Source organism: Budorcas taxicolor, chromosome 10 (assembly GCF_023091745.1).
Source record: "Budorcas taxicolor isolate Tak-1 chromosome 10, Takin1.1, whole genome shotgun sequence".
Lineage (NCBI taxonomy): Eukaryota > Metazoa > Chordata > Mammalia > Artiodactyla > Bovidae > Budorcas > Budorcas taxicolor.
In genome coordinates, this window is record NC_068919.1 from 8,779,557 (window position 1) to 8,800,220 (window position 20,664).

At 44.1% G+C, this 20,664-nt stretch overlaps 1 protein-coding gene across 2 annotated transcripts in view; it reads left to right on the forward strand.

The window, feature by feature from the left end:
- The window catches only part of PDE8B (phosphodiesterase 8B), a 274,177-nt gene that overhangs the window by 238,025 nt on the left and 15,488 nt on the right, over positions 1–20,664 (forward strand). For both annotated transcript variants that reach the window (XM_052646127.1, XM_052646126.1), the window contains exons 11-16: positions 9,183–9,225; positions 13,678–13,755; positions 14,813–14,889; positions 16,334–16,498; positions 19,492–19,537; positions 19,960–20,095. In XM_052646127.1, the coding sequence (XP_052502087.1) occupies positions 9,183–9,225; positions 13,678–13,755; positions 14,813–14,889; positions 16,334–16,498; positions 19,492–19,537; positions 19,960–20,095 (545 nt within the window). The remainder of the gene's footprint in view (positions 1–9,182; positions 9,226–13,677; positions 13,756–14,812; positions 14,890–16,333; positions 16,499–19,491; positions 19,538–19,959; positions 20,096–20,664) is intronic.

Below are 20,664 nucleotides of genomic sequence, written 5' to 3' on the forward strand. Positions count from 1 at the left end.
ATCTTGAGAAACCAGACTCAGTGCATGAAAACAATGGCAACAACTCGGCCCTGACTTTGGGAGCTTATGTAAAGGTAACCATTGAGGATGGGGATCCAGCATGTTGCATGAATTTCCTTTCAGTGTTTTGGGGTTCATTGTTTGGTATTTGTTTTGCTGTTTGGGAAATTTGAGACGTGTATCTTCAAGTGGTTTTTTTTTTTTTTTTAAATAGAGCAGACAGAAAGGATATTTGATCTCTACATCAGATATTCATACCTTCCAAGGAAAAACTCATCAAAGTATTTTCAGTAAAGAAAGATGATCAAAGAAGTTCTGTATTATACCACTTACTCTGTCAGTTTCGCTGCATGTTAATGAAGGGAGGGTCTTGAATGACTCAGTTCCCAAAATCAAATCTCTCATCCAGCATTCAACCTCCACTATTACTGAAGTCTTGTCAAGTACATCAAAGCATTCGGCTTTGTCATGAAGTCACTGAGCAAGAATGTTCACTCAAAGACTGCTTACACTGAGTATTTAAGAGAATAGTACTTTTCTTCATCTAACCAGGTTTGTACAGTTTCTCATAATATTTGGGTTAGGGGGAGATGCAGAAAACAAGCAAATAATGTAAAAAGCCTGAGGTTGCTGAGCTGCTGCTGCTAAGTCACATCAGTCGTGTCCGACTCTGTGCGACCCCATAGACGGCAGCCCACCAGGCTCCCCTGTCCCTGGGATTCTCCAGGCAAGAGTACTGGAGTGGGTTGCCATCTCCTTCTCCAATGCATGAAAGTGAAGTCGCTCAGTCGTGTCTGACTCTTCGCGACCCCATGGACTGCAGCCTACCAGGCTCCTCTGTCCATGGGAGTCTCCAGGCAAGAGTACTGGAGTGAGGTGCCAGTGCCTTCTCCAAGCCTGAGGTTGAAAACTGATCAAAGCCAGCACTCTTGTGTATGATCAAGAAATCTTTCAAAGTCACTCATCATTCCTTTATGAACGAATGTCTAGTAGCTACTGGTTTTATAAGTGCATAGATTATGACGAGAAACACAGCAGTGAATCAGAGGGGCAGCAACTGGTTCAGGGATGAGGGTGCACCCAGGTGTTTGACTTCTCACCGTCCCACCAGTTCTTCTGCTGTCACAGATTTGGCGCTATTGGAGCACATTTACTGGGAAAATCCCTTATCAGCACACTACCATGCAAAGAAATAGAGGAAAACAATAGAATGGGGAGGACTAGAAGTCTCTTCAAGACAATTAGAGACACCAAGGGAACATTTCATGCAAAGATGGGCACAATAAAGGACAGAAATGGTAGGGACCTAACAGAAGCAGTAGGTATTAAGAAGAGGTGGCAAGAATACACAGAAGAAGTATACAAAAAGATCTTCACGACCAAGATAATCACGATGGTGTGATCACTCACCAAGAGCCAGACATCCTGGAGTGTGAGGTCAAACGGATCTTAGGAAGCATCACTGTGAACGAAGCTAGTGGAGATGATGGAATTCCAGTTGAGCTGTTTCAAATCCTCAAAGATGATGCTGTGAAAGTGCTGCACTCAATATGCCAGCAAATTTGGAAAACTCAGCAGTGGCCACAGGACTGGAAAAGGTCAGTTTTCATTCCAATCCCAAAGAAAGGCAATGCCAAAGAATGCTCAAACTACTGTACAATTGCACTCATCTCACACGCTGGCAAAATAATGCTTAAAATCCTCCAAGCTAGGCTTCAATAGTACATGAACTGAGAATTTCCAGATTTTCAAGCTGGATTTAGAAAAGGCAGAGGAACCAGAGATAAAATTGCCAACATCCATTGGATCATAGAAAAAGCAAGAGAATTCCAGAAAAACATCTACTTCTGCTTTATTGACTATGCCAAAGCCTTTGACTGTCGATCACAACAAACTGTGGAAAATTCTGAAAGAGATGGGAATACCAGACCACCTGACCTGCCTCCTGAGAAACCTGTATGCAGGTCAGGAAGCAACAGTTAGAACTAGACATGGGACAACAGACTGGTTCAAAATTGGGAAAGGGATTCATCAAGGCTGTATATAGTTACTGTGCTTATTTAACATATGCAGAGTACATCATGAGAAATGCTTGGCTGGAAGAAGCACAAGCTGGAATCAAGATTGCTGGGAGAAATATCAATAACCTCAGATATGCAGATGATACCACCCTTATGGCAGAAAGTGAAGAGGAACTAAAGAGCCTCTTGATGAAAGTGAAAGAGAAGAGTGAAAAAGCTGGCTTAAAACAACATTCAAAAAATGAAGATCGTGGCATCTGGTCCCATCACTTCATGGCAAATAGATGGGGAAACAATGGAAACACTGAGAGATTTTATTTTCTTGGGCTCCAAAATCACTGCAGACAGTGACTGCAGCTGTGAAATTAAGACATTTGCTCCTTGGAAGAAAAGCAATGACAAATCTAGACAGCATATTAAAAAGCAGAGACATTACTGACAAAGGTCCATCTAGTCAAAGCTATGGTTTTTCCAGTAGTCATGTATGGATGTGAGAGTTGGACCATAAAGAAAGCTGAGTGCTGAAGAATTGATGCTTTTGAATGGTGGTGTTGGAGAAGACTCTTGAGAGTCTCTTGGACTGCAAGGCAATCCAACAGGTCCATCCTAAAGGAAATCAGCTGAATACTCATTGGAAGGACTGATGCTGAAGCTGAAGCTCCAATACTTTGGCCACCTGATGTGAAGAACTGACTCATTGGAAAAGACCCTGATGCTGGGAAAGATTGAAGGCGGAAGGAAAAGGGGACGACAGGATAAGATGGTTGAATGGCATCACTGACTTGATGGACATGAGTTTGAACAAGCTCTGGGAGGTGGTTATGGACAGGGAAGCCACGCCGTGCTGCAGTCCATGGGGTTGCGAAGAGTTGGACACAACTGAGCAACTGAACTGAACTGAACTGAACCATGAAGCACTTTAGAGACATCAGTATTAAGTATAATCAACAAAAGCCAGTATGATGGGCTAATCATTAATAGTGTTTTCACCACAAGCTATAAGGTGAAGAACCTGATTAATCTCACTCTTGTGTGCACTGATATTTAGCGTACTTCTGCATGCAGTTACTGTGTTAGCCCTCAGTACTAGGGTAGTCAAGTTTACAAGGGTAATCAAGTGAGACACTGCTCCTGCTATAAGTGGGACTTGTAGCTGTGAAGGATAACAGACAATGAAATAAGTACAGCGTTATGAACTATATAAAATGCAATAAAGGCAAAGTCCATTGAGAACCTGTGAAACTAGAACCTAGCCTCATGAGGGACTGGGATGGGCAGGAAATACCTGGGAAGGCCTCCCTGAGAAACCACGCTCAGCTCAGTTTTGGAGGACAGATGGGCAAAAGGAAGAGAGTGGACTGGGAAGCTTCCGGGCTTGTACATGTGTGGTAGCAAAGAGCATGGGAAAATCAGAGAGATGGGGATGGCAGCGCAGCTCACAAACGGGGAGCCCAGGGCAGAGTGGCAGGGGTCAAGGGTGCCTCTGGGGAACTGCAGGGCCAGCCCACACTGCAGGCTCTCATAGCCAGGTCGTCACATGGGGCTGACGCCAAGACCAGGTGGGAAGTATGAGTTTTAAGCAGGAAAGTGGCAGGATTAGATGTAGTTTTGCAGGATCCTGATTCAAAAGTTGAAAATGGATTAAGTTGGGAAGGTTATTGCTGAGGTCAGAGTTCAGATGAGAACTGATGGTAGCCTGTACTCTGACAATGGAGAGAAGTGGGTAATCCCAGAAGGGTTTAGAAATGAGATTTTACAAGATTTGATGATGGACTAGATGTGAAGATGAGAGAAAAGGAAGCATCAAGGATGACCACCCCCCTACGCACACACACCCACTCACATACTGGGTAATCTGGTGGTCAATTACAATGGATATCTTGAATAACTCTATCCTTCCATGATGACAAAAGCAGATTAGACATTTCTACCCAAGGTCTGTTCACACTCTCCCAAGGTGACTCTGAAGGGCATACTGAAGGAGGTATCTAGTATTTCTTTGCTTAGTAGCTTGTCATTGCAGTCATCCTGGCCTTGATTCATTTTAACTGCTAAAAAGCCTTGTGATTGTCCATTTTTTTTAAAAGTTATTTCAGTTTTTCTCCCAGAAGAGACATCAGGATTTAGGCTCATTTATAACTCCATAATACACAAAATCAATCAATAAAATTATTAAAATCAGTGTATTAAATAATTACCTAGGTAAATCTTATGCTTCTAAGATTGGCAGCTGCTGTCTGCTGTCTGCTCTGGTTTGAAGTGGAACATCCTTTTCATTGCCCAGGTTCATGGCAGAGTCCCCAGGACGGGGACATGTCACTCACCTCGTTCAGTTTCAGGCTGTTCTCAATTTTCTTCATCTTATTTATTTTCACTGATTTTGAAATTGTTTCAGACTTCCAATTTTTAGCTATCAATCTATATTCTCAGTTGAACATACAATTTTCTCAATATTTTGTTATGAAATTTTTCAAACACAGAAGAGAAAAATTGTAAGTAAATACACATATACATACCACCTAGGTTCTGTAACACTTTGCTCAATCATCTATGTATCTACCAATCCATCTATCCCTCCCTTGATTCATCCATCACTCCATCTTGTTCTTTGATAGATTTCAAATCAAGTTGCAGACATCAGGACATTTCACCCCTTGGCAGTTTGGCATACATATTATTAATTCGAATTTAATATGTGGTTGAGAGTTTTTCATTTCCTAGTAAAGGTCACACACGGTGGAGTGTACGAACCCTAAGTATGACAGTCCTTGTATTCTGACAAACGCATGCGCCTCTGTGACGCAGACCCCATCAAGATTTCAAACCCGCCTGCCCCAGACACTCCCTTGCACCCGCTTCCCGGTTATCCCTGCCTCCACTCCCTGCCTTCCTACCCCCGGGGGTAACGCTGTTCTGACTTCTGTGACCCATATGTTAGTTTCGCTGGTTCCAGAGCTTCCTGAAGCATCTCTTCTTCTGTGTCGGCTTCTTTCATTCGTCATCAATGTTTTGAAATTCATTTATGTTGTACGTGGGCCTCCCAGGTGGCTCAGTTAGAATCCACCTGCCGCCTGCAGTTCAGGAACCACAGGATATGCAGGTTTGATTCCTGGGTCAGGAAGATCCCCTGGAGAAGGAAATGACAATCTGCTCCAGTATTCTGGCCTGGGAAATTCCATGGACAGAGGAGCCTGGTGGGCTACAGTCCAGGGGGTCACAAAGAGTCAGACATGTGACTCAGCATGCATGTATGTTGTATGTATCAGTATTTTTCTTCTTTTTATTTCTCCCACAGTTTATTTCTCTTGTTGATAGACTTGTAAGCTGCTTTCCATTTGGATTCCTTTGAACATTCTTAGACAAGTCTTTTTCTGATATATGCTCTCATTTATCTTGGGTAGATAACTCAGGAGTAGAACTGAACACAGAAGAGCTGGGTCACAGGGTAGGCATGCATTTAATTTTATAAGAAACTGCCAGACCTTTTTCATAGTGACTGTACAACTTTATACACCCTCTAATGTGTAAGAGTTGCAGTTGTTCCACATACCTGACAGCATTTCTTTTTAGTTTTAAGCGTTCGGGTGGATGTGCAGAGAAAATATCTTTTTACAATTTTATTTATTTAGATGCTTACTTATTTGGCTGCATTGGGTCTGAGTTGTGGCACACAGGCTCCAGAGTGTGCAGGCTCAGTGACTGCTGGATGCAGGCTCTCTAGGTGAGTCGTGTGGGCTTCAGTTGGCTGAGCTGCCCTGCAGCATTTGGGATCTTAGTTCTCTGACCGGGGATCAAACTTGGATCCCCTGCATTGCAAGGTAGATTCCTAACCACAGGACCTCCAGGGAAGTCCCAAGAATATCACTTGTAAACGGTCATTCTTTAAGAGAAAAACAACCACATGACCTTGACATGCATGGACACACACATGTAGAACCTGCAGCGTTTTTAGGAGCCAAGCATAACCCAGGGTCTGTACACAGAGCATTTAGCCTAAGGACAGCAACATTTGCGGGAGCCTATTGTATGTTAGGTAACTAAAACATTGGAATTATGAATTTCTTTTCCCCCAAATAGGCTGTAAGCCTCCAAGGCCTTGCTGTTAATAAGAAATTCCAGTTCTGAGCTCTGGCAGGCATGGCACTGGCCTATTGCAGCACCTTAGTGCTGAAGCCCGTGGGACACAGGATACCAGAATTCTTAGTCATTTATAGATGCATTTCCATTGCAAGAGGGGGAACAAAACACCATGCTCTGGAGAGATTGGTTGTCACGTGGCCTTTAAATTAGGATTCTTTGCTTCGCTTTAGCGTGCGCGCAACAAAATCTACCCATAGCAGAGTCATGTCTTCTCCAGAGTTACAAAGGGAATTATATTCAAACAGATGCCCTTCACCGAACCAGAGCACTGTGTCCTCAGACCCCAGTTTAACAAGCCTGAACCCCAGGCTGCCCTTCTGGGGCCTAACCGTAGAGAGCAACATGACAAACAGGAAGTGGCTTTAGGTCTAGAGAGAGCCGGGTTTGGAATTGAGATCTGCCAAGTGCTGGCTGCGTGGTTCAGGGAAGTCCCCCAACTTCTCCATCTGTCAGAAGGAATGACGACCCTCCCTCCTTGCATGGACATTGTAATGACTAGGTTGCTGGTGTAGAATTGCTGCGGCGGCTGCTGCTAAGTCGCTGCAGTCGTGTCCAACTCTGTGCGACCCCGTAGATGGCAGCCCACCAGGCTCCCCCGTCCCTGGGATTCTCCAGGCAAGAACACTGGAGTGGGTTGCCATTTCCTTCTCCACTGCTAGCACTGTGCAAACACGGAAGAGAAGGCTGCTGTAGTCACAGGAGGAGCAGCCCCTCTCTTGCTGCCCACAGTGTGCAGGCCTGCGAGCCTCCTCTGCCCGCCCAGCAGTGAATGCCCAAGCACACAACCGCTCACTTTCTGTGTGTTCCCTGTCTGCTCAGTCACTTCAGGAACGTCAGACCCTTGGCAACCCCCTGGACTGTAGCCGGCCAGGCTCCTCTGTCCATGAGATTTCCCAGACAAGATGACTGGAGTAGGTTGTCATTTCCTCCTCCAGGGGATCTTCGCGACCTAGGGATCGAACCCACGTCTCCTGCCTTGCAGGCGGATTCACTACCACTGAGCCACCAGGGAGGCCCGCTCTCAGTGAGTGAGAACGATGAGGAAATAGTTGTAGTGGAAGCATTCATACCAAGTTATAAATGATGGATGGGTGTAGCCTTCCAAGAAAATTGCAGTTCTCTAAGATTTTTTTCATTCAAGTGAACCTTTGGTTGTAAAAAGGAGGTGTCTGGGAGAGGCACATGGATTGTGAGTCAGAAGCTTCAGTAAAAACCTAGCCCTGCTGAGGTGTGCGGGGCCAGCTGCCGCCGGGCACAGTTCTGACCACAGCGGACTGTGAAGTGAGTCCTGGCCTGACACGCACTCAGAAACTCTGCGCGTGAAGCCGCTGACGGTCGGCTGGTTGAGGGGTGTTTCCAGTCTCGCTGCTGTCCGTAACGTGGAGCCCGTCATCCTAAAGGCAGGGCTGGCCTGGGCCTCGCTTGGACCTTGGGCTTCCTCGAGCTCCATTAGACTGAATACAAAGCCTGTGTTGCTCTCCCGGGAGGGCCACAGTCCAATCAGCGGGCCTGGGGAGGTCAGTGAAAGACAAGAAAGGGCTTTTGGTGTGTGATCTGGGGAGCCACCTGACTTTGGTCCTTAAGGAAAGGTGGATTGTGATTCAGAGAGAAAAGCTTTCATTTAACGATGACTTGCTTTTGAGCTAAAAAGTTGACTGAGAAAAAGCTGTACTCATTCGGTATATCAAAAATTCATATTGCACTCAGTAGCTTTGAGCAAATGGTCTTCATTTGTAAAGAAAAAACCAAACCAGGGACTTACTTCTCTGCTGGTCCAGTGGCTAAGACTCTGCACTCCTAATGCAAAGGGCCCGGGGTTCTATTCCTGTCTGGGGAATTAGATCCTACATGCTCCGACTAAAACCCAGTGAAGCCAAATAAAATGTAAGAAGAACAAGAAAAAAACAGAAGAAATAAAAAAATCCCATAATTGTGGGATAAAGGAGTCAGAGCCCTTTGGTCACCTGTAAGACCAAGATCTCACACAGGCTGGCCATGAAACTGTTTCTGTAGTTACATGGAACGAACTGTGCAGAACCATTCGTACAAAACTTCACTTTTATGTGATTATTTTTCAATGGGTCAATCAAGCTGGAACATTTTTGCCCGTATCTAATATATTAATATATGGGACTTCTGGCTGTTACAGCTGACGTTGCTAAACCATACTATCTTCCTCCATAAACAGTCCTAACACACTCATCTGTCTTGCTCTTCAGGCTAACTTACTCCATTCATTCAGTGCCTACAAACGTATCGTGGTTTTAGAAACCAGAAATAGGTGGATTTAGCAGCAAAGCAGCCTGATTATAATCATGACAGCTAGATGTGCCCCAGAATCAATGTCTGAGTTATCAACATAAGAAATGCAGAACACCCCAAAGAAAGCATAGTTATTATTTCTACTGTTAATGACTTCACTTAGCATTTGACAGATATTTACCGAGCATTAGCACAAAAAATTGATACTAAGAAAGAAATAGGTGCCAAACTGAATCTAAAGTTAAGACCTTGTGAAGAAACGTTTAGTAAATTGACTCTGTCTATAATTGATGTGTGTTTGAAGAGCTTTTTTGAAAAAAAATTTTTTTTAATTCTAGGCTTAAAATCAGACTGCTTTTATATTAGAGGAAAAATGTACAACATGTCTGAAATAAAAACAGGGTACATATGATAGCCTGATAAAAATATTTAATCTTGTTTAAAATTTCTTTTGTCTTTCTGCATTTCTGTAGACTGTCAAAAATGAAAACAGCTGACTGGAGATCTAGATGTCTTGCTTAGCAAGAGCATCCCTTGGATGTCTTCCTGTTCTCAGACGCAGGCATTTTATGTGTCTGGATGTAACAGAGAATTTGTAGTGTTATCATCTGTGTACATCTTTCGTCTGTTCATATTATCTGTGCAACGTCTTCCTTTCTTGAACTCGTCAGAGTTTTTAATGAAATTGGTTGGAAATGTAACTAATACCATATTTTAAATCTCTTTTTCTTGCTTTACCAAACTCCTGAACAACTTTAGATTCTCAAGATTCATCGTGATTCAGGAGACAATTCTCAGACAGGTGAGAATACTGCAATTTCACTCTTACACGGTCGGGTGGGATTTGTGGGCTCGTCTATGAATCGGTCTGAAGAAGCCTGGATTGACAGTTTCACCACCCCAGACACTTGAATTACTGATACCTCAGTGCTGACAATGAAAGGTTTGAGAGCCAGGTTAAAAGCAGGATCCCTTAAAAGGCTTTGAATCTTCATTCATGGCAAGGTTTTCCCCTGAATGCCTTCCCCATCCTGGCTTCTTTTGCTGCCTGGAAACCGTGGAGAGCAGATAAACTCAAAACAGAGTGTGGCCTGGAGGTCCAGAGAGTACACTGTTGTCACACCACAGTCAGGCTCCCCTTCTCTGCAGCAGTCAGTGAAACGTGAATAGGCCCTCCTGGGACTCAAGGGCAGCAAGTCACCATTTCAGCTGCCCACACCCGCATGCCATACCTTGAGCAAGACTCACTGACTCCTGGTTTCCTCTCCCATGAAAAGAGGGGGCTGAACTGATGACCTCTACATCAGAAAGGTCTGGAATTCTTTAATCATTAGAGGGAAAAGTCAGTCTGCCACCAACAATGTACAGCTCTCATTCCTGTACAGACAGCACCTTCTCCCCACTGCTGGGGGCTTCCGAGCCGCTTAGGCGTACTTACATAGTACATAGTGGGCCCTGGCCTACTTCAGTTCAGTTCAGTTCAGTTGCTCAGTCGTGTCCAACTCTTTGCCACCCCATGAATCACAGCATGTCAGGCCTCCCTGTCCATCACCAACTCCCGGAGTTCACTCAAACTCACATCCATCGAGCCAGTGATGCCATCCAGCCATCTCATCCTCTGCTGTCCCCTTCTCCTTCTGCCCCAAATCCCTCCCAGCATCAGTCTTTTCCAGTGAGTCAACTCTTCGCATGAGGTGGCCAAAGTACTGGAGTTTCAGCTTCAGCATCATTCCTTCCAAAGAACACCCAGGACTGATCTCCTTTAGAATGGACTGGTTGGATCTCCTTGCAATCCAAGGGACTCTCAAGAGTCTTCTCCAACACCACAGTTCAAAAGCATCAATTCTTCGGCGCTCAGCTTTCTTCACAGTCCAACTCTCACATCCATACATGACTACTGGAAAAACCATAGCCTCGACTAGACGGACCTTTGTTGCCCAAGTAATGTCTCTGCTTTTGAATATGCTATCTAGGTTGGTCATAACTTTCCTTCCAAGGAGTAAGCATCTTTTAATTTCATGGCTGCAATCACCATCTGCAGTGATTTTGGAACCCCCCAAAATTAAGTCTGACACTGTTTCCCCATCTATTTCCCATGAAGTGATGGGACCAGATGCCATGATCTTAGTTTTCTGAATGTTGAACTTTAAGCCAACTTTTTCACTCTCCTCTTTCACTTTCATCAAGAGGCTCTTTAGTTCCTCTTCACTTTCTGCCATTCCTTTCCTCTGTTCTGGAGTGGACCATGTTTTCACCTACTCAGCAAGATTTCATCTGATCTGACCTTCAGTTTCTTCATTTGTCAAATGAATAAACTGTTTGTTATCTTTCTCCTCTTCCCTCCACACTTTGTTTCTGTCACAGATGGTTTAGTTTATTTCCTTAACCTAGTGAGAGTATTGTTTTAACTAACCTACCAGCTAAAAACTGTTACAAGCATTTTCATGTCCTTTATGGTGCCCAGTATTGCCTTGCATATAATAGACACTCAACAAATACAGAACACTGATAAACTGGAACCATCCCATCTTGGAAGGCAGAAGTTCTGCCACTTATTAGCTCTTTGACCTCTAGCTACCCACACAATTTCTCCAAGTTTAAATTTCCTCATCAGTAAAATGGAGATTGTACTTTGTAGCTTACAGAACCGTTGTAATGATTATATAATTACTATCATTAAATAAATAGTAAAGCACAATGTCTGATGCATAGTAGGTGCTCAGTATATGGTAGCTGGTTTTTTTTTTTTTTAATTGATGACACTGTATCCTTTTTTGCCATTGAGTATGGCTGTTTGAATCTCTCATCCTTCGTTTCTCTGTCTTTTTAAATTCAAATTCCACAAAATCTGTTGATTGAAGGACTAAATGAATTCTTTGATTTAAATGGCCTTTATTGAAGAAATAATTTCTGCAAACCCTTGATCTTTTCTGTTGTTAAAGATTTTCTCAATTTTAGCTGAAATGAAGTCTGAAAGAATAAGCATTTCCCATCTTTGAATAATTCTAATGAATGATTTAGAATTCTGCCAGCCACCCTGGGCTGTATATAGTCTCTCTAGTTTAGCTTTATTTGGAAACTGCACTTTGAGGAACTCTTGTGCTCTTTAATCCTGAATTTAATCTTAAATATTTAATAAGTCGGCTTTAATTTGTTATCTGATAAACAAATGTTATGGGTGTATATGATTATTAAGCTCCAGAATAGGCTCAAAACCAGTGTCTTGCAAATGACCATCAGTTTCTCAGGTTTGAAAGATGCAATATGATCCTAACAATATCACTTGAAGTACTGCCTACTCTAGATACCTTTTAAAGAAATACTGAAGCTCAAATCCAAGGCCAGGATCTGAAAGAAAAATACACAAAGGGATAGTAAAATATTTCAAGTTAGGTGATGTAAGGCAGGATCCTAAGGCGTTGTTGTTCAGATTAACTTTGTAATACTTCTGCCCTCCACGCTGGGCATCCCATGTAGTGCTAGAGGTAAAGAACCCACCTGCCAGTGCAGGAGACACAAGAGACCTGGGTTCAATCCCTGGGTCGGGAAGATCCCCTGGAGGAGGGCAGGGCAACTCACTCCAGTATTCTTGCCTGGAGAATCCCATGGACAGAGGAGTCTGGTGGGCTATGGTCTATAGGATCACAAAGAGTCGGACACGACTGAAGTGACTTAGCACACACGCACCTTCCACTTTAAGCTATATAAATATAATTCAGATTTAGTTACTACTGATTTAAACTTTTAAAACTCGAATCAGATTTTTTAAAGTGCTGTCTATAGTTGCTGATTTAAACTGTTTAAAATTGAATCAGATATTTAAGAACATTAAATAGTTAAAAAGGTGACCTAGAGACTTATAGAAGACATATTATAAAGTGATAACAAGTAGTAAAATAATATTGTAATATGATCCCATGTGTGCTTGAAAAGAAGTTTTACATGCAGATGAACAGATGTGATTCATAATAACGGACATGAGCTGTATACTTACTACGTAGCAGGCACTGGCTGTCCCAAGAGCTATGTGTGAATTAACTCGTTTACATCTCACAATAATCTGTGAATGAGATGCTGTAATCATCCCCGTTTTGTGGATACCGAGACACAGAAGGAACATTCCCAAGGTTACACTGCTTTCAGATGGCACAGTGGAGATTGGGATTTCAGAAGGAACATCCCCAAGGTTACATGGCTTTTAGACGGCATAGTGGAGATTGCAATTTCAGCAGTTTGGCTCTGGAACTGGTTCTGTTAATTTCTGTGTTCTCTTGTACTTTTTTGGTGTCACTAGACAATTCTGTAAAAATCACTGCGTCTCTTTTCTCTCTTGAAATATGGTCATTTATTGGTGTCTGAGAAAAGCATTTCCCCTGCTGAAACCTGCACATTTGCGCAGTGAGGGAAAGCTCTGTGTTATGGTTAAGTTTTTCTCCTTGCTCATGGGTTACTCGTGCAAGCAGCAGGTGCCCTGAAAATGTATCTTTCTGAAGCCCCCCTCTGACATGTTCACCCTTTGGTCCTCCTTGGTAGCATCGGTAGCACTGTTTAATTAGATTTCACATTAATGTGACAGCACATTTTGAGTGTTAAATTCAAAGTCTGCAAAGACACAGAGTTTTTAAAGTATTTTTTTTCCACCAGAAAACAGGGATGAAAGTGAAAGTTAAATGGTTGGAAATTGTTGAGATTATAAAATTGCGTTTTCCTCTCTTCATTCCCGGGATCTGCATCATTTGATGAAAACATATTCTCAGGAGAACTTAGAAAACCATCTAGAGGTCTGACTTTTCAGAGGGACCTAAGATTGGTCCACATTGATTTCTCAAATAAATTCAGCTCTCTATGGATTTGACCAGCAGTTTATTTCCTCAGATATCCCCACAGAAGCCTTTCCCATCCTTTATCCTTCAAGTCAAAAAGAACTCCTCAAAATTCTCCCCACATTTTAATGTCTATTTTCAAGAAGATATTTATTAATGGAACTAAATAACCCTTAATAATAAGCTGCACTACAATGTAATATGGTACCGCAAGAAAAGGGCATCTTTTTATAATTAATATTACTGATAATACTGTGTGTGTTGAGGATTTAAAGACATAGCGGTTCGCTATTTCTTCAAAAAATATTTTTACAGTGCTTAAGATGTAACCTTGTTTTTTTTTGGAGAATGAGGGAAAAAAAATATGTGTAAACTTTGCTGTGAATAAGCTGTAAACTAATCACTCTCCATTACTAATCTGAAATCCTTAGAGTCTCATTCATTCAGATACAAGAACAGGAGGAAAGAGTCCGTTGATGTGAAATCAATATCATCTCGAGGCAGTGATGGTAAGAAGTTCCTATTTCCTTGACTTTAAAGTGTAGGAAATGACATAGGAATATATTCAAGAATTCGTCAGCATATAAACTAAATCCCAAAGAGTAGATTATGACTAAACTGGCTTTTTTTCCTGTAGGCAGAAAAATTTTAGGCCTTTTTACTCTTTTCTACTTTTTATAGTCTTTGTCTTCCCTACGAAATGACGCTAGGCTTGTTCCTTTATGTCCTAATATGTGTTAGGACACATAACCGCTGGAGCAGCTCAGTCTCAATAGCTGAGTCCCTCTTAGCGGCTATCCTTCAGGTCACAGTGGGAAATGTGAGCATGAGGGAAGCAGCTGAACTAACATGGACCAAAGAAATAAGACGGATAATTCGTTGAGAAAGATGGCTAAAGCACACAGCATGCAAGAGATTGGGACCAAAAATGAGATAACAAAAATGGACTGACATTTTCCCCAGTGGGTTGTGGGTGTAGACAGATGGAGAGGATAATGGATGAGGGGATTTCAGCTGGACTAGCTCAGTTTTTATAGATGAGAGCCAGACCCACCATCAGTTCTTGGTGTTAAGACCCTGAAGACTCAGAATGAGGGGGCCTCATTCTCCTGCCTACCCCCACCCTAGTCATGGATCACACCTTCCTGCCTACACGGCAGTTATTTGGCTACATGATCTGTGGCTGAGGGCTGAAAGTGATGGACCTGCCCAAGTTGGGCTTTAGTGACTTAGGGAAAGTGAGTCCTGGGGCATCGTCAGGCTCTTGGGATGAAGTTTCCGGATCCCATCAACCCTCTCTGAAACCCCGCTGTGGACCTGAGACTCATAAAACCTTCCTGTCATCAAAGTTCTAGGCCAGAGCAGCCTTTGCAGTCCCTGGCAAGTAGTGGCTGAGCTCTCAGCAGTTTAAGATTAAGAGATGGGTGAATTCATTGTTTTGTGGGGTGCAGTGGAGGACAGTAGTCCTGTGAGAATCAGGCCCCCGGTCCATGAAGGGTTCCTTTGCTGCACTGAAACCCAGCTGAGCCACCAGCAACAGATTGAGCTTTCCTGACTTCTCTCCAGCACCGAGTCTGCAGAACCGTCGCTACCCATCCATGGCACGGATCCACTCCATGACCATTGAGGCGCCCATCACGAAGGTGAGTGGCAGCTGCGGCCTCTGCTCTGCAGCCAGGGCCAGCGAGCCCTCGCTGTATTCTGGAGATAGAGTGATGAATGGCATACTGCCGATATCATGGAGTTTACAGGAAAGGAAACACATTAAACAAATACACACATCCTAAATACATAGTTAGAAATGGCAGTCGCTGTCATAGAGGAAAACAACAGGTGTCTATGAGGGAGAATTAGGTTAGGGCCCTGTTTGGGTTGGGTGAAAGGGGTGGTCAAGGAGGGTCTCTGTAGAGGAAGTAACATTTGCAGTAAGACCTGAAGCATGCAAGAATGTTAGGAGAAGAGGATTCTAGCAGGCGCAGCAGGGGACGGGCACCGAGCTGGGAGGAGGGGACGGAGCAACAGAGGACGGGAAGGGAAGCAGCGTGACCGGATCCTGGCGAGCAGCGGGGAGTCACGGTGACAGCGATGTGCAGGGCTCAGTGCATCCTGACCAGCTGAGCCAGAGGAAGTGTATGTTCCAGTTTATGTGCAGCAGAAACCACGGAAGAGTTTAAAGGAGGGAAGTGACGTGGCCTGGTATGTTTATTGAAAAGAACCCCCAGCTGCCATGCAGAGGATGGGCAGGAGATGACAAGAGTGAAAGAGAAGAAGCCACTTACGGACCTATTCCAGAATCCTAAGCACGGAACGGTGTCAGCTGCACTAGAATTACAGCGGTCGAGGTGGAGAGAAATGAGAAGATCAAGAAATATTTGGGAGTAACTTCAGTTTCTCTTGATGATGAATTATACTGTCAGGTAGGGCGAGAACTGAGGGAAAGTGATATGTCAACCAGGGCCCCCCAGGTTTTGGTTTGAGCACAAGATTAATAGAAGTGGTTTTTTTTTTTTCACAGCAATGTAGAAACCGAAGGAGTGCAGCTCTTGTCTTTTTTTATTTTTTTATGTTTACTTGCTTGCTTTGGGAAGAGGGGAGCAAGGTCATGACTTAAGTTTTTGACATGTAAATACGATAATCCAGTAGATAGGTCAGGCAGGGAACGGAATATATAAATCTGAAGGTCAAAATGGAGTTCAGGGCTGGGGTGTAATTTTGAGAGTCCTCAGCATGCGGGTCGTATGTGTCCAGAGTCGTGGAAAGGAAAGAGCTCATCTCAGAGAGCTGTAGAGAGAGGGAGGCCCAGCATTAATCTCCAAGGGACTGCAGCCCGTAGCAGAGAACCGGAGGAGGCAGACCAGCAGAGGAGCCTGAGAAGATGAAGCTGCCGAAGTAAGAGAGGCCCCAGAGAGGGTGGCGAGAGAAGCTTGCCTCAGTACGACGAGGTGCTGCCGTGAAGACACCAGGCATTTTGAACAATAAGATGTGTTATCATCTAATTTCTTTTAGATTCTGGGCTCATGAGTGGCTTTTGGGAAGCAGAACCCTAATGTCCTCGAATTTATTCTTTCTCTCTCTTCCCTTCCTTAGGTTATAAATATAATCAATGCAGCCCAAGAAAACAGCCCTGTCACAGTGGCAGAAGCCTTGGACAGAGTTTTAGAAATTTTACGAACTACGGAACTGTACTCCCCTCAGCTGGGTACCAAAGATGAAGATCCCCACACCAGTGATCTCGTGGGCGGGCTGATGACTGTGAGTGATGAGAAAGAACTGGAAATGCAGGGCAGATGACATTAAGGGTACTCCCGAGTACATGTGACCGATAGACTATTACTAGCAGGTGTAGAAATACCTGCTGTATGAGCTAACTAGAAGCAGTGGCAGGAACACAAATGAATAATTTGTCCTTCAGAATTCGTGTTACAGTAAGGAGTAAATGGACAGTTGATTGAAGGCTAGCTATCACAATGGGGCCCTTGTTAACTTCTTCCCCTTGACCTGGTACAGTTATCCTTGGCTTCCTCGGACCTCAGGCTCTTTATATAATGAAAGGGTTGGTACTTAGATGACAGCAGTAGTTTCCAAAATCTTACCTGTAGAATCCTTTCTTTAAATAAAAGCTTGACATAGCGTTCCCTTTATAATCAATAAAAACAGAGTGGGGCCACTGTGGCTCAGTACAGGGAGGAGGGGAGGGGCCACCATCTGTAACCACTAGAAGTGGCTGACTGCTAAGGACCTTGTCCTGGCCTATTGGTGTTGCGGTGATCTGTGTCTGTAATCATCATCTATCAGCAAGTGAAGAAAAATAAGAAAGTTCAAATTATTCATTTGTGCTTCTTATTGGAGACTGAAGCTGGAAGAATTCTTTGGGAGAACAAAGTCTGAGGCACCGAAGAGTTTTACTTTCAAGTTTTCTGTCCAGCCCTGCCAGCAGATGCTGAATGTTGCCTGGCTTTCTGGTCCATTGTCCTTGTTCTTACCAAAGGTCCCTGATGCCCCCGTGATTTGAGTAACCTCCTGTTCCTTTCAAGGCCCTGGGTTGGCCTTGGTCACCCATCCCAATGCAGTGTAGACTCTATTTCTAAAGGACACACACACCACACCGGAATATTATTCAGCCAGTAAAAAAGAATGAAACAATACCATCTGCAGCAACATGGATGGACCTACAGATGATCAAGCTAAGTGAAGTAACCCAGACAGAGAAAGACAAACATCACACGGTATCCCTTATATGTAAAATTTTAAATCATGATACAAAGGAACTTATTCATGAAATAGACTCACAGATACAGAAAACAAATTTATGGTCACCAAAGGGGAAAGGGGTGGTAGAGGAGATAAATGAGATTAGGGTTAGCAGATACAAACTACTATATATAAAACAGATAAGCAACAAGAACTTACTGAATAGCTCAGGGAACTATAGTCAGTATCTTATAATAATCTATAATATAAAAGAAACTGAAAAAGAACACACACACACACATATATACGTATAACCACTTTGCCCTGCACCTGAAACTATCTCAACATTGAGGGTCAACAATACTTCCATTAAAAACACAAAGGAAGACTGGCAAGGGTCTGTGAGGAGGCTGGCCGCTGCAGAGCCGCTGCGGGGAGATTCTGGTTCCCAGAACAAGTGACCTGCTGTCCTTTCCCTGCTGCCAGACCATGGGCTTCCTCTCCAGGTCATGCAGTGAGGAACCAGTGCAAGCTCCCACCTATTCTTATGAAGCGTTAGGAAAGAGAAGAGACAAAGGCAAATTAGAAGCAGAAGGAAAACCTAAGAACCACGACAGAGGAGCCCCTTGCGATGCCCGCCCTAGAGGCGGGAGAGTTCTGGCCGTCATGCCTCATCTGTTTATCTGGTTCTGAAAGTTTAAGCTCTTGGCCTGAAGACTCTAAGTGTGACTTCAGGAGAGCCCTTCATTAACACTTTAAACCTTAGCACGTACTTTTGCGGGATGACAAGCACTTATAAATGACTTTCAAGCAAAGGTCTAAATAATGAGGTACTCAGGTAGAAGGTCGAGGATAGGAACTGACACCGAAGAACATCCGGGGACTAAAGTTCAAGGGCCTGTTAAATGGTGGGACATGGGCATTCTGTTCACTCCCCTGTGCTGCCCTTCCCAAGACCTCAAGTCCAGCAACTTCCTTTGAAGGCTAACAGCAAAGCTCATGTTATAAGATAGAAGTTATAACTGGAAAAAAGTTAATTTAGATGTTAGTCAAAAATTAACCCAACCTTTAAAAGCTTTGGGGCTTCCGCAGTGGCTCAGTAGTAAAGAATCCACTCAGCAGTATAGGAGATGTGGGTTTGATCCCTGGGTCAGGAAGATCCCCTGGAGGAGGGTATGACAACCTATTCCAGTATTCTTGTCTGGAGAATCCCATGGACAGAGGAGCCTGGTGGGCCACAGTCTACAGGGTCACAGAGTCAATACAGCTGAGCGACTGAGCACTCTAAAGGCTTTACGTTAAATCATACCCCAAATGTGGCCCATGCATTTGGCTCCCCAGGATGTAAGTCTAAGGACACCAAAGTAACAGTCCCTAGGGCTTCCCTGATAGCTCAGTTGGTAAAGAATCCACCTGTGATTCCTGGCTTGGGAAGATCCCCTGGAGAGGGGATAGGCTACCCACTCCAGTATTCTTGGGCTTCCCTTGTGGCTCAGCTGGTAAAGAATCCGCTTGCAGTGTAGGAGACCTAGGTTCGATCCGCGGGTTGGGAAGATCCCCTGGAGAAGGGAGCGGCTACCCACTCCAGCATTCTGGCCTGGGGATTTCCACGGACTGTGTAGTCCTTGGGGTCACAAAGAGTTGGACACGACTGAGCGACTTTTACTCTCACTTTCATGAGGATGCCTGGGGTCCTTTCAAATTAACATGCACCCAAAACAAGATTACTTTTGTGATTTCACTGATGTGGCTTCAAAATGTCACAAAAGAAAGACGGCATGAGAACAGAGCCAGCTCACAGCTCAGGTGAGAGACTTGAATGCAGACAGAGCCACTTAAGTCTCGGTTCTGCATCTCCTGCAGCTAATAGCCACGAAAAGGAGAGCATCCCCTGTTCTGTAGCTGCTGTTCTCATCCAATTTTGAGCTTCCACCTGGAGTTGCACATTGACTGAGTTATTCAGGATTCAAATCCCGTTGGCTAATTAAAGAACGGAGAGAATAATGATAACGGCATAGAAAGCATGCTTCTCATAGCATCTGTCTTTATTCCAGGATGGCTTGAGAAGGCTGTCAGGAAACGAGTACGTGTTCACTAAGAGTAAGTTGTCCTCTCTCCACCTGTGGCTGGTAACCTGTCTCTGGCCTTCTGTTTCCCTCGGTGTTGTGATTATTGTTTGGGGAGGGTGTTCGTGATACTTCCTGTTGGTCTCATTGGAGTTTAAACATTTCTATGGTCTACATTTGAAACCAGGTCTCCTAATATAAATTACTTCCCTGTGCACTGTCAGAGTAAGAGTCACAAATCTGTCCATGTTTAAACAGTTAATTCAGTTAAGCTGAATTATTTTTCTACTGGGGGATCTTGAAGCTCAGAAGTATAAGAGAACCCTGAGGTGAAAATCTTCCTGCCCCTGGAAGTTCAAGACTTACTTTCTAGCAGCACCCATGAAGATGAAAGATGCTTATCAGTGCTCACGGGTCCCCAGTTACCCACCCTTCTTGCCCCATCTGTTTGCTCAGACGTACACCAGAGTCATAGTCACCTTGCGATGCCAGTAACCATCAATGATGTCCCCCCTTCCATCGCCCAATTACTTGACAATGAGGAAAGCTGGGAGTTCAACATCTTTGAACTGGAAGCTGTGACGCACAAAAGGTACGTGGCTTCTCTGGCTGCCCGCAGGGGAGGGTTGATGGACATGCTCCGGACTTTCACATCTGGAAACTGTGAGGGAGATGAGTCCTTGCCACAGGTGACCACCCAGGCTCTGCTTTTCATGCCGTGCTGGAGGAGTTTCAATTATGTGGAGAGGCCATGGTCCCTGGAGTGAGCTCCCTATGGAGCAGGGAGTATCAGTGGGTAAGATCTGGGATCAGCCTGGTGGCAACCCAGGATGAAGAAATACTGTGTGTCTTCTTCAGATCTAGCCAGGTCATCCTTCTGCCAGTGAGCCAAGAGTTCTAAGCATTCTCGGGCCCGAACTTGTTAAAGTTCCAGCTTACAGCATGAGTTTGAGAGCACTGTAGCCTCTTCCTTGGATTCACCCTATAGGCAGGAGAAAGACCCGATAACTCAGAAAGTCCTCTCCTATTACAGAAGTTCATTTCTTCCAGGGGTGTTGGATATGAATGATACTCACCTGTAAATAAGTAACTGACTCTCTGACATGACCCTGCTGAGCCCACACAAGCCATACCTCTTGTCCCCAGGCTCAGTAACTCCCT